The following is a 13,428-nucleotide window of genomic DNA, read 5'->3' on the forward strand; positions in this document are numbered from 1 at the left end:
TCCAGAATGTTGCCTTCACCTTCTGACTCTAATAGAAACCTGCCTGTACCCTGGAGACGTTACTTCCCCAGCAGTTCTTTTAAGTAGTTGCTGTTTTCTCTCCCATACTCTTTTACCACTGGGTCTAAAGATGGGGAAGGTATCTCTGTAGCTCTTCACTGTCAAATCTAGATCATTTCTCTTCCTTCCTAACAATTTCTAGCTTTGTAGCTTGTATCATTAAACTGCATCATTTACTATCTTTTTTTGTTGCTGTTATCTACCAACTGCCAGGTTATTTCTCCTCCTCCACCACTCTGCACTTCCTTGAATATTCTAAGCTTGCTGTCACACTTTCTCCAATACTGTTTTACCCTCATTCTTTTACTTCAGTATCCATGTAGGTGATCTAATACCGTGGTGTCTCACTTCTTGATCTCTCTCTACATCAGCTACCCACTTCCATGGGAGGATTCCCTATGATTCCCTAGAGATATTCTAATTACCAATAATTGCTACTCCTCTTTCCCAGTCTAAATTTTAAGAAATCCAATAGTTAACTACCAGTCCCTCTTGGTCTCCCAGCTCCAAGAATTATTCATTCCCTCTTTGTAACCTACATCGATTGATCCAACCACTTTTTCACAGTCCCTCATGTATCTCACACATTCTCACTCCCTACTTAACCCAGCACAGACTGATATCATGGTTTATCATTATCATCATTCCTCTGTACACATGACCACCTCCCCTGCATCCTCTTTCTTTGTTGTGTTTCCTTTGTTTTGACAATTATCTTCTCTGCCACATCATCAATATTCATCTCTCTAGTTTAGGTAAGTAATCACTCCTACAAGTTTTCAAGTAATCACTCCACTGCCACCATACTGACCACAACCCCAGCTGTTCTTCAGCTGTATTAGGTGAGCTCTCCACTCAGAGCTTTTGTATTTCCTGCTTCCGTTGCCTGGAATGCTTTTACTTCATAGTTTACTCTCTTTCCTTAAGGTCTTTTTCCTTATTTGTTATCTTGTGTGGCCTTCCTTGGCTACTGCATTTAAAGTTGTACCTCTGCTCCTGCACTCCTTGTTGTCCTTTGATTTACTTTTCTCAATAGCATTTATCATTTCTAGCATACTGGATGTTTTCTGGCTATCTCCCATCACTAAAATGTAAGCTTGATGAGGACAGGGCCTTGTGTGTTTTTTTCCCCTGCTTGGTCTTCAGCACCTGGAATAACGCTTTGAACTTGGTAGGTGCACAATAAATATTTTTCTATTAAGTGAATGAAGTTGTTCCTTCCTCTTCATGCTTCAGGGTTTTTTGTTTTAGGGCTAAGAGACATTCACATCAGAAAGCATGGAAAGTTTTTGTTTGTCAAGCAATAAATTGTAGATTGGGCTGCAAAATAAGAAACACTCTTGAGAACATGTTACTATTAGTAGAATAATAGTAACATGGGCTCAAGCAATCCTCCCACTTTAGCCTCATGAGTAGCTCGGACTATAGGCACACACCACCATGCCCAGCTAATTTTTTAAATTTTTGTAGAGACAGGGTCTCACTATGTTGTCCAAACTGATCTTGAATTCCTGGACTCAAGCAGTCCTCTCACCTTGGCTTCTCAAAGTGCTGGGCTTACAAGCATGAACCACTGTACCTTGCCCAATCTGGTTCTTTTTTTTTTTTTTTGAGACAGAGTCTCGCTCTGTCAACCAGGCTAGAATGCAGTGGTGTGATCTTGTCTCATTGCAACCTCCATGCCTCCCCAGGTTCAAGCGATTCTTATGCCTCAGCCACCCAAATAGCTGGGATTACAGGCACTCGTGACCACGCCTGGCTAATTTTTGTATTTTCAGTGGAGAGGGGGTTTCGCCATGTTGGCCAGGCTGGTGTCTAACTCCTGGCCTCAAGTGATCTGCCTGCCTTGGCCTCCCAAAGTGCTGGGATTACCAGGCATGAGCCACCACACCTGGCCCCATTCTGGTTTTTGTGACAAGGCTCTGGCTTGTCTCCCTTTCTACTTTTCACTGATATCTTTGTTACTTTGCATTTCTGTAGTACAGTCATGCATTGCTTACTGATGGGGATATGTTCTGAGAAATGCATCGTTAGGCAATTTCATTGTTACGTGAACATCATAGAGTGTCACTTACGCAAACCTAGATGGTGTAGCCTACTACACACCCAGACTTTATGGTATAGCCTATTGCTCCCAGGCTGCAAACGTATACAGCATATTACTGTAGTGAATACTATAGGCAATTGTAACACAATGGTCAATATTTATGTATCTAAACGTATTTAAACATAGAAAAGGCACAATAAAAATGTGCTATAAAAGATAAAATGTAATATACCTGTATAGGGTACTTAACCAAAAATGGAGCTTATAGGACTGGAAGTTGCCCTGGGTGAGTCAGTGAGTGTAAAGGCCTAGTCCATTATTGTACACTGCTGTATACTTTATAAACACTGTATGCTTAGGCTACACCAAATTTTTAAAAAAATATTTTTCTTTCTTTAATAATAAATTAACCTTAGGTTACTGTCACTGTTAAACTTAATAAACTTAAAAAAAATTTTAATACTTTTTTACTCTTTTGTAATAACACTTAGCTTAAAATATCGTGTACAGCTATACAAAAATATTTTCTTTATATCCTTATTCTATAAGCTTTTTTGTATTAAAATTTTTGTTTGCACTTTTTAAACTTTTTTTGTGAGAACTAAGACACAAACACAGTCTAGGCCCACACAGGGTCAGGATGATCAATATTACTGTCTTCTACCTCCACATTTTGTCCCACTGGAAGGTCTTCAGGTACAGTAACATGCCTGGAGCTGTCATCTCCTATGATAACAGTGTCTTCTTCTGGAATACCTCCTGAAGGGCTTGCCTGAGGCTGTTTTACAATTGACTTTTTTTAACAAGTAGGAGTACGCTCTAAAATAATGATACAAAGTATATAGTATAGTAAATGCATAAACCAGTTGCCTAGTCATTTATTATTATTTTTATTATTTAATTATTTTGGTTGAGACGGGGTCTCACTACATGTTACTCTGGCTGGTTTTGAACTCCTGAGCTCAAGCCTCACAAAGTGCTGGAATTACAGCCATGAGCCACTGTAGCCTGCCGTTATTTATTATTATTATCAAGTATTATGTGCTATACATAATTGTATGTGCTATACTTTTATACAGCTGGCAGTGCAGTTGGTTTGTTTACATTGGCACCACCACAAACATGTAAGCAATGCATTGCACTATGGCGTTCTGCACCATCACTAGGTGACAGGAATTTTTTTAGCTTCATGATAATCTTATGGGACCACTGTAGTATACACTGTCCTTCATCACTGTACATTATTGACTAAAACATTGTTATTTCAGGCAGAATCTTGCCCTGTCACCCAGGGTGGAATGCGGTGGCATGATCTCAGCTCACTGAAACCTCTGCCTCCTGGGTTCAAACGATTCTTCTGCCTCAGCCTCCTGAGTAGCTGAGGTTACAGGCATGCACCACCACACCTGGCTAATTTTTTGTATTTTCAGTAGAGACAGAGTTTCAACATGTTGGCCAGGCTGGTCATGAACTCTTGACCTCATGTGATCCGCCCACCGTGGCCTCCCAAAGTGCTGGGATTACAGGCGTGAGTCACTGCGCCCGGCCTCAAAACATTCTTATGCAGCCCATGACTTTACTTAATTGTGCCACCTCCATTGCTTTTTAAAAAACACACACACATATATATATATATATATATATATAAACAGAGATGGGGGGTCTTACCATGGTGCCTAGGCTGGTCTCGAACTCCTAGGCTCAAGCATTCCTTTGCCACTTTGACCTTCCTAAGTGCTGGGATTACAGGTGTGAGCCACTGCACGTGGCCCACATTGCCTTTTTTTTTTTTTTTAATTGACACAGGGTCTGTCTGTGTCACCAAGACTGGAATGCAGTGGCGCGATCTTGGCTCACTGCAGCCTCCGCTTCCCAGGCTTAAGTGATCCTCCCATTTCAGCCTCCTGAGTAGCCGGGACTGCAGGTGTGAGCTACCATGCCTGGCTAATTTTTTGTATTTTTTGTAGAGACAGCGTCTCCAACTCCTGAGCTCAAAGTGATCTGCCTGTCTCAGCCTCCCAAAGTGCTAGGATTAACACATGTGAGCCACCGCACCTGGCCACATTGCCTTTTAAAGTGGTCTTGTTTCATGTGCATAAACTAGATATAAATATATGCTATAATATTTAATACAGTGGTAGAATGTAGTTGTCACTAATAGCGTATGAATGTAAAGAAAATATCTGTGTTTGAATTGTTTCTTACTGGTTGTAAATTCAGATTTTCATTGTATTATAATACATACATATTGTTATTTTAAAGCAAGGCAGTGTTACAATCTTGTTACATATATATTATTATTATTGAATATGTTACTTTCATTATGATAGCGTTATATAGTATTGAATGTTACAATCTTTGTTACATACCTTAATATCACTTAATATTTAAAATATAGGTAACTTGACCCTCCAAGATAGTGATTCCTTTTGTTTTCCATTTTGTTTTGTTTTGATAGAGGGTCTCACTCTTGCTCAGGCAGGAGGGTACTGTGCAGTCATGGCTCACTGCAGCCTTGAACTCCTGGGCTCAAAGGATCATCCTGCCTCAGACCCCAAGTAGCTGGGACTGCAGCCATGCACCACCACACCTGGCTAATTTATTTTTTGTTTTTAAATTTTTTGTAGAGATGAGGTTTTTAAATTTTTTGTAGAGATGTTGCCCAGGCTGGTCTCAAACTCCTGGGCTCAAGTGGTTCTGCCACCTTGACCTCCGAAAGTGCTGGGATTACAGATGTGAGCCACATGGCTGGCCAAGACACTGATTCTTAAAGTCTTTAGTGAGTCACTATTACTGGTGGAATATGTTGTATATCATTCATGTGTGTTGAGGAGATAAGATTTTTAGTAATCATTAACTTTGGGGGAAAGCTATTTAAATTACAATAAAGCACTGTTTGGTGGCATTTTAGTCACCTGAAATGAAAATGTTGAAAATTTTTCTGCTTCCATTGGATGTAAGAAATGTCATTTTCTTTCTTTTTTTTTTTTTTGAGACAGTCTTGCTCTTTCGCCCAGGCTGGAGTGCAATGGTGCAATCTTGGCTCACTGCAACCTCTGCCTCCTGGGCTACAGCGATTCTCCTTCCTCAGCCTCCTGAGTAGCTGGGATTACAGGCATGCGCTACCGCACCAAGCTAATTTTTAAGTAGAGATGGGGTTTCACCATGTTGGCCAGGCTAGTCTTGAACTCCTGACCTCAGGTGATCCACCTGCCTTGGCCTCCCAAAGTGCTGGGATTACAGGTGTAAGCCACCGCACCCGGCCAAAAAATGTCATTTTCAATGAAAAGTTTTTAATTGTTTCTCATCTTAATGATATAAAAGGTAAATGGTAAACTTTTAAGTTAAAAAATAATAATAGGCATAATTTATACCTTTGAGAAACAGAAACTAAAGTAATAAGTACTTTATTACTGCAGAAAATAAGAACATTAAATGAGGGCTTTCTTTTTTTCTTTTTTTTTATTTGTAGTAGAGACACGGTCTCGCTGTGTTGCCCAGGCTGGTCTTGAACTCTTGAACTGAAGTGATCCTCCCACCTTGGCCTCCCAAAGTGCTGGAATTACAGGCATGAGCCACCACACCCGGCGTTTCTATTTTTCTTTCTCTTTTTTGAGACAGGGTTTCACTCTCTCACCCAGGCTGGAGCGCAGTAGTGTGATCACAGGTAGCCTCGACCTCCTGGTCTCAAGTGATCCTCCCACTTCAGCCTCTTGAGTAGCTGGGACTGCAGGTGCATGCCATCACACCTAGATAGTTTTAAAATTTTTTTTGTCTGACCATGTTGTCCAAGCTGGTCCCATGCTTTGGAACTCCTGGGCTCAAGTGATTCTCCTGCCTTGGTTTCCCAAAGTGCTGGGATTACAGGCATGAGCCACTCACTGCACCTGGCCTAAATAAGAACTTTATTATTGGAAAAGAAACCTAAAATTTGCTGTGAGAAGAAAAATATTTCTGACTAATGAATAATGCAACTAAGTGAAACTTTGTTTTGATAACTTATTTGCCCACCCTAAAGTACTATAGTGAATTACTGAATATGGTAATTGTTTTATTGTAATCTCAAACAAATGCTGGCTAACATTCCCACATCTTCATGATGTTTGTTACTGATTATTTTGTAGCCTATCCCTCGGCCAGATCCTGTGCATAATAATGAAGAAACACATGATCAAGTGCTGAAAACCAGATTGGAAGAAAAAGTTGAACACCTTGAGGAAGGACCTATGATAGAACAACTTAGCAAAATGTTCTTTACTACTAAGCACCGTTGGTATCCTCATGGACGGTAAGTTTTCTTTTCTTTTCTTCAATCTCTACTACATAGAGTAAAGGAACACATGGATTTTCTTGCAATAACAAACTTCTGAAGTGGTGTTTTGCATGAGGAAATTAACCCCAAGTAGAATCACCTACTATGTTGTACTTTTTTTTTCTTTCCTGAGACAGGATCTCGCTGTGTCACCCAGGCTGGAGTGCAGTGCCACAGTCTCAGCTCACTGCAGCCTCAACTTCCAGTGCTCAAGTGATCTTCACACTTTAGCCTTCCGAGTAGCTAGTACTACAGGCATGTGCCACCACACCTGGCTAATTTTGTTCTTTTTTGTTTTTTGAGACAAAGAGTCTTGCTCTGTCACCCAGGCTGGAGTGCAGTGGCGCGATCTCGTTTCACTGCAACCTCCACCTCCCAGGTTCAAGCGATTCTCCTGCCTCAGCCTCCTGAGTAGCTGGGACTACAGGCGCATGCCAGTATGCCCGGCTAATTTTTTGTATTTTCATTAGAGGCGGGGTTTTACCGTGTTAGCCAGGTCTCGAACTCCTGACCTTGTGATCCACCCACCTTGGCCTCCCAAAGTGCTGGGATTACAGGCGTGAGCCACCGAGCCTGGCTCTTTTTTTTTCTTTTGTAGAGGCAAGGTCTCACTCACTGTGTTGCGCAGGCTGATTTTAAACTCCTGGACTCAAGTGATCCTCCTCCCTCAGCTGGGATTGTAAGAATGAGCCACTGCCACTGTACTTTTAAATTTACATATAATTTAGCTAAAATGAAATAGTACTTCTTTTTTTCTTTATTTTAATGGGGGAATTTAACCAGAGCTTTCAGTGAATTTTGTAAGAGTTCTTGAAAATTTTTACATTCTATGAGGTATTCATTTAATATGTTGTTTTTGTTCATTTTCCTGTTAAGTAATTGATTGTGTCTTCAGCCCTTTATCAATTTCTTTATCATATTTTGAGTTATCGAAAAAAACATTGGGGTACAGAAAATGATTGGGCAGCGTATGTTGTTCTCAGTTCCCTTGGAAACTAATTGCCCTGATGTTTGCAAATACTCACATTTTCCATCGATTCTTACCTGCCATTTGACTCTGGCATTAATTAGTTTTCCTCTTTTGGATTTTTTTCTTTTGTATCTATCTTCTTCCATACCAAACTATAAGATGTTTTTGTTGTTTATATTTGAACAAACTTTTTTTCTTTTTTTTTTTTTTGTGAGAAGGAGGTCTCATTATGTTACCCAGGCTGATCTTGAACTCGTGGGCTCAAGCAATCCTCCTTCCTCAGCCTCCTAAGTAGCTGGGATTACAGGCACACTCTGCCACGCCCAGCTAGTTTGAACAAAACTTTGTTCTTACTTGTTTAACTCAGTAACTAGCACTGGCTGGCATATTTATGGCAGGGTACATTTATAGAATTAATGAATATACATTTATCAAGTGGCTCTAAGTGCTGGTTAATGTAAAACATAATCCCCACTTACAAATTGTTTATAGTCAAGGAGGGAAGATAGTAGAGTAAATAAACGGTTAAATCAAGTGTGATAGAGCCTTGAAGGAGGGTTAGGAGTTAACCCATGGAGAATGAAGGGTAAACTTCACAGGCAGAGGAAACAGCATTTCGGATAAAGTGTGTGGGGGAAATTACTAATAGGTCGGATTATGGCACCCAGAATATTAATTTATTATAACAAAACATAGCCCATCGTTTCCTGTCTTAAGAAGCCCCTTTCTTAATAATCTCTATAATAAAAGTGATTTTTTTGTATCATTTTCCCAAGGAAAAATATTGATTTTTTGGGGGGGCAGGCAACATAGTCTTTCAATTCCTGCTTCTCTTTTGTATCTCCTTCCTTGATTTTTCCTTCTTATTTATTTTATTTTATTTATTTATTTATTGAGACATAGTCTTGCTCTGTCACCTAGGCTGGAGTGCGGTGGTGTGATCTCAGCTCACTGCAACTTCCGCCTCCCAGGTTCGAGTGATTCTCCTGCCTCAGCCTCCCAAGTAACTGGGACTACAAGCATGTTGCCACCATACCTGGCTAATTTTTTGTATTTTTAGTAGAGACAAGGTTTCACCATGTTGGCCAGGCTGGTCTCGAACTCCTGACCTCAGGTGATCTGCCCACCTTGGCCTCCCAAAGTGCTGGGATTACAGGCATGAGCCACTGCTCCCGGCCTTCCTTCTTATTTAATACCCACTTTGTTTATGCATGCTATCTGGATTTTTCTCTATATTTTTAATTGTAAGGTTAGGATATGTGCAAACAAATTAGGAAACCATCTCATAGCCCTGTGTCTTAAATCATTAAATCTCATTATATTCTGAGATTTCTTTTTATGATTCTTAACATCTCAGGTTTATTTTTGATTTATATCACATTATCCAGGTATTTGAGTTCAAACCTTGTTTCAACTTCTTCTGTAATGGCTTTCAGTACCTGTTTCTTTCCTGCATGTTCCATATTGCTACAATCTGTTTTAAGCATTCATAACCAAATCACTCTAAAGGTATGTAACTTGACGGAGACAAGACTGAAGACAGGGAGACTAGGAGTCTTAAAACCGAGCATGTTGTCTTTAGACATTTGTGTCTAGTACCCTATGTTTAATCTTATTTACTTAATCTTACTGCTAATCAGCTTTTGACTGCTAGTTAATTTAATCTCCTGATATTTTTTCCCATCAAAATTACTAGGCGTTTTTTAATTGTAAAGTGACTTTAATTAGATTATCCCAATATATATCCTAATAAAGAGCTTGGCAGAAAAACCCCAGAGACTAGTTTATGTGTATAAAGAGAAATTTTATCTGTAGGCCTTGTCCTTGTAGATGTATCATCTTGCTGAATTTTAAATATGCCTATGTGTAATCACTTATCATTCAACACATATTTATTTGATATCTACATATGTATTTTGGATTAATGTGAGTCATTTTCAAGTGTTGGTTTCTGGATGTCAGTGGCCATTTCTTTCTTTTTGTCTATCTATCTGTCCGTCTGTCCATTCATCCATTGATTCATTCATTCATTCTCAGCTTGTTTTCCCTAGTCAGACCATTTCATTTTAAACCTCATTTAGTATATAGAAGGATGATTTACTAAATATTTCACAGTTCTTAAGTTACAGCAGTCAAAAGAACGGGACTCATTATGAATTTAATAACTGGGGGTATATAACTTCTTCTTAAATAAGTTTTTATTAAAAGGTATAAAACACATTTTATTTTTATTTTTATTTTTTATTTTTCTGAGACAGAGTCTTGCTGTGTCGCCCAGGCTGGAGTGCAGTGGTGCCATCTCGGCTCACTGCAACCTCCGCCTCCCGGATTCAAGCGATTCTAGTGCCTCAGCCTCCCAAGTAACTGGGACTACAGGTGCACATCACCATGCCTGGCTGTTTTTTGTATTTTTAGTAGAGACGGGGTTTCACCATGTTGGCCAGGCTGGTCTCAAACTCCAGACTTCAAGTGATCCCACTGCCTTGGGCTCCCAAAGTGCTGGGATTACAGGTGTGAGCCACCATGCCTGGCCAAAACACACATTTTTAAAAAGTATTTTTAAACTATGCAGAAGTATTTAAAATATAAAATAGAAGTGTTCTCTATTTCTATGTTCTCCATAGGGAATTGGGTATAATATGAGGTAGGACTATTCATAGAGGTAGAGGTTAACCTACCTAGATGTTGAACATCTTTTCATGTGCTTATTGGCCATTCATATGTTTGGGTTTTGGTTTTTGTTTGTTTTCAGTTAAGTATCTGTAGAAATATTTTGCCTATTTTTTAAAAAGCAAATTGGTTGTCTTACTAAGGTATAAAACTTACAGACCAAAGTGCTATATGAGCTATATGCTTTGTAAATTTTTTTATCTAAGCTTGCCTTTCACTATGTATATATGTATGTATGTATTTTAATAGATGCTGTCTTAGATGTGGTTTCCTAGGAGACCCTAAGATAAGGATTTTTTGGTTGTTGTTTTATTTCAATTTTTAGCTTCAGAGGGTACACAAGGGTATATTGTGTGATGCTGAGGTTTGGAGTATGATTGAACCCATCACCCAGGCAGTGAGGTAGTGCCCAATAGGTAGTTCTTCAGCTTTCTCTCACCTCTTTCCCTCCTGTCTGTTGTCCCCAGTGTTTTTTGTTTCCATCTTTGTGTCCGTGTGTACCCAGTGTTTGGCTCCCACTTACACGTGAGAACGTGTGGTATTTGGTTTTCTGTTTCTGTGTTAATTCGCTTAGGATAATGGCTTCCAGCTGCATCTGTGCTGCTGCAAAGGACATGATTTTGTTCTTTTTTTATGTCTGTATAGTATTCCATGGTGTATGTGTACCACATTTTCTTTATCCAGTTCACCATTGACAGGCACCTGGATTGATTCCATGTCTTTGCTGTTGTGAGTAGTGCTACAGTGAACATACAATTACATGTGTCTTTTTGGTGGAACAGTTTCTGTTCCTTTGGGTATTTACCTAGTAATGGGATTGATGGGTCGAATGGGAGTTCTGTTTTTAGTTCTTTGAGAAATCTCCAAATTGCTTTCCACAGTGGCTGAACTAATTTACATTCCCACCAATAGTATGTAAGCATTTGCTTTTCTTTGCAGCCTTGCCAACATTTATTATTTTTATCTGTTTTTAATAATAGCCATTCTAACTAGTATCAGCTGGTATCACACTGTGATTTTTTTTAAAATTTGCATTTCTCTGATGATTAGTGATGTTGAGCATTTTTTCATATGTTTGTTGGCTGCTTGTATGTCTTCTTTTGAGAAGTGTCTGTTCATGTTCCCTAGCCCACTTTTTAATGGAATTACTTATTTTTGCTTGTTGATTTAAGTTCCTTACAGATTCTGGTTCTAGAAGGGGTTTGGGAAGTCATTAACCTCTTGAAATTATTTGTAAAAATTTTGAATAGGTGTTTTTCTGGGCAGTGCATTCAAAACTTTTATCAGACTCTCAATGAAGTATGAGACCTTCAGAATGCTAAGAACTATCCATTAAAAGTGTCATTCAGCATACACTGTTCAACTATATTTACTACTCAAGACTGAAAATGTTTGAGACTCTGATAGCCATAAACTGAACAAAGTCAAGTTCTAAAATATGCTCAATAAATGTCAAATAGCATTTACACATATCTTATCATGCATGATTTTTAATGTGCACTACAATCACTAGCCAAAAGCAAGCACCTTAATTTTACGATGACCTTATTCTATCATCCAGATTGGGAACCTTGCAGACACTATTAATTAATATAAGAGTTAAATTGAGATTGCTCCTGGCAAACCAAGTTATATTGTTACACTTCTTAGATTACACAATGACTCAGTGACATCTGGAACACTGGTCTACAGCTCTTAACCCAGAAAACTTTTACCTCCTGGTTCATACTAAGCTAGGTAATCAAATCTGTTTCCTACTGATGGAAGTAGCTAATTTTTGTTGTCTCCATGGGAAAATATTAAAGTAGTTTCTTAAATAAAGTGGTACTATTATTCATGCATTTGTAAGATTGCCCTATATTTCAGAAATTTAGAATTATTTTCTCCTTCCTGCCTGCCTGCCTGCCTCCCTCCCTCCCCCCACCCCCTCTCTTTTTCTCTCCTCCTTTCTTTCTTAGAGTCACGGTCTTGCTCTAACACCCAGGATGGAGTGTAATGACACAATCATAGCTCATTGCACCCTCAAGCTCCTGGGCTCAAGTGATCCTCCCATCTCAGTCTTCTGAGTAGGTAGGACTACAGGCATGCACCACCATGCCCAGCTAATTTCTAAAAATCGTGGGGGCTGGGCACAGTGGCTCATCCCTGTAATTCCAGCACTCTGGTAGGCCAAGGTGGGCAGATCAACTGAGCCCAGGAGTTTGAGACCAGCCTGGGCAACATGGTGAAACCGCATCTCTACAAAAAATTTAAAAAGTAGCCAGGCATGGTGGTATGCATCTGTAGTCCCAGCTACTCAGGAGGCTGAGGCAGGAGAATCTCTTGAACCTGGGAGGTGAAGGTTGTAGTGAGCCGAGATCAGGTCACTGCATTCCAGTTTGGGTGACAGGGCAAGACCCTGTCTCAAAAGAAAAAAAAAAAAAGTTATTATGAGAATCAGAATCATTTATCCATTTTAAAATGTGTGAGCACCTACTATGTGTAGATCCTAATGATTCTGTAGTACACAAAACAAGATAAAAATCCCGACTTTCATGGATCTTACATTCCAATACAGGAGATAGGAAAATAAGATGAATAAGCTGGTCAGGGAAGCCTTCATTGAGTAAAAACCTGAAGGAAGGAAGAGAGCTAGCTTTACTGATAACTGTGAGAAAGAGTGTTCTATGCAGACAAACAGCAAGTATAAAAGCCCTGAGGTGGAGGGAAGGACATGTTCAAAAGCAAAAAAGAGGCCATGTAGCCAGAATACATGAACAAGGAAAAGACAGTAGGGCATGAGAGCAGAGAGGTAATGCAGGACCAAATCATGTAGGCAGTTGTAGGCCTAGAGTGTTTCTGAGTGAGATAGGAAGCTGTTTGAGGATTTTCAACAGAAAAATTACAAGAACCAAGGGAGGTGTTAACAGTAGGTTACTCTGGCTGCTACGCTACAAACAGACTGCAGCAAAGCAAAGGAAGCAGCTGGGAGACCAGTTAGGAAGTTATTTCAACAAAACAGGCAAGAGTGGTGATTTGGACTAGGATAGCGGCAGAGGGAATGGTGACAAGTGGTCAAATCTAGATACATTTTGGAGATAGAGCTAACAAGATTCGCTAATAGACCAGATGTTGAGTATGAGACAGAGAGAGGAGTCAAGAGTGGTACCAAGGTTTTTGGCCCAAGCACCTAGAAGAATAGAACTGGCATTAACTGAGAGAGCAGGCTGCAGGAGAAGCTGGTTTGTGGAGGACCATCAGAAGCGCAGTTAGACACATACCAAGTTAAGGATACCTACTACACATGTCAAGTAGGCAGTTGGATATGTAAGTCTAGAGGTCAAGGGACAGGTCTTGACCACAGATGGATTTGGAAGTCATCATCACACA

The 13,428-nt window shown here is 39.7% G+C and overlaps 1 protein-coding gene across 6 annotated transcripts in view; it reads left to right on the forward strand.

Annotated features, from left to right (window-relative positions):
- Positions 1-13,428, forward strand: part of MRPL42 (mitochondrial ribosomal protein L42) — a 49,154-nt gene that overhangs the window by 14,244 nt on the left and 21,482 nt on the right. For 5 of the 6 annotated variants that reach the window (XR_673546.5, XR_673545.5, XM_509266.8 and 2 more), the window contains exon 5: positions 6,232-6,395. Coding sequence is in view for 3 of the 6 variants with exons in the window: in XM_509266.8 (XP_509266.2) it covers positions 6,232-6,395 (164 nt within the window). In the remaining 3 variants the exon portion in view is untranslated. Of the gene's footprint in view, positions 1-6,231; positions 6,679-13,428 lie in introns of all 6 variants that reach the window. The other variant, XR_010148121.1, reaches the window with a different exon arrangement.

The sequence above is a fragment of the Pan troglodytes genome, chromosome 10 (genome assembly GCF_028858775.2).
Source record: "Pan troglodytes isolate AG18354 chromosome 10, NHGRI_mPanTro3-v2.0_pri, whole genome shotgun sequence".
In the NCBI taxonomy this organism is placed as follows: Eukaryota; Metazoa; Chordata; class Mammalia; order Primates; family Hominidae; genus Pan; species Pan troglodytes.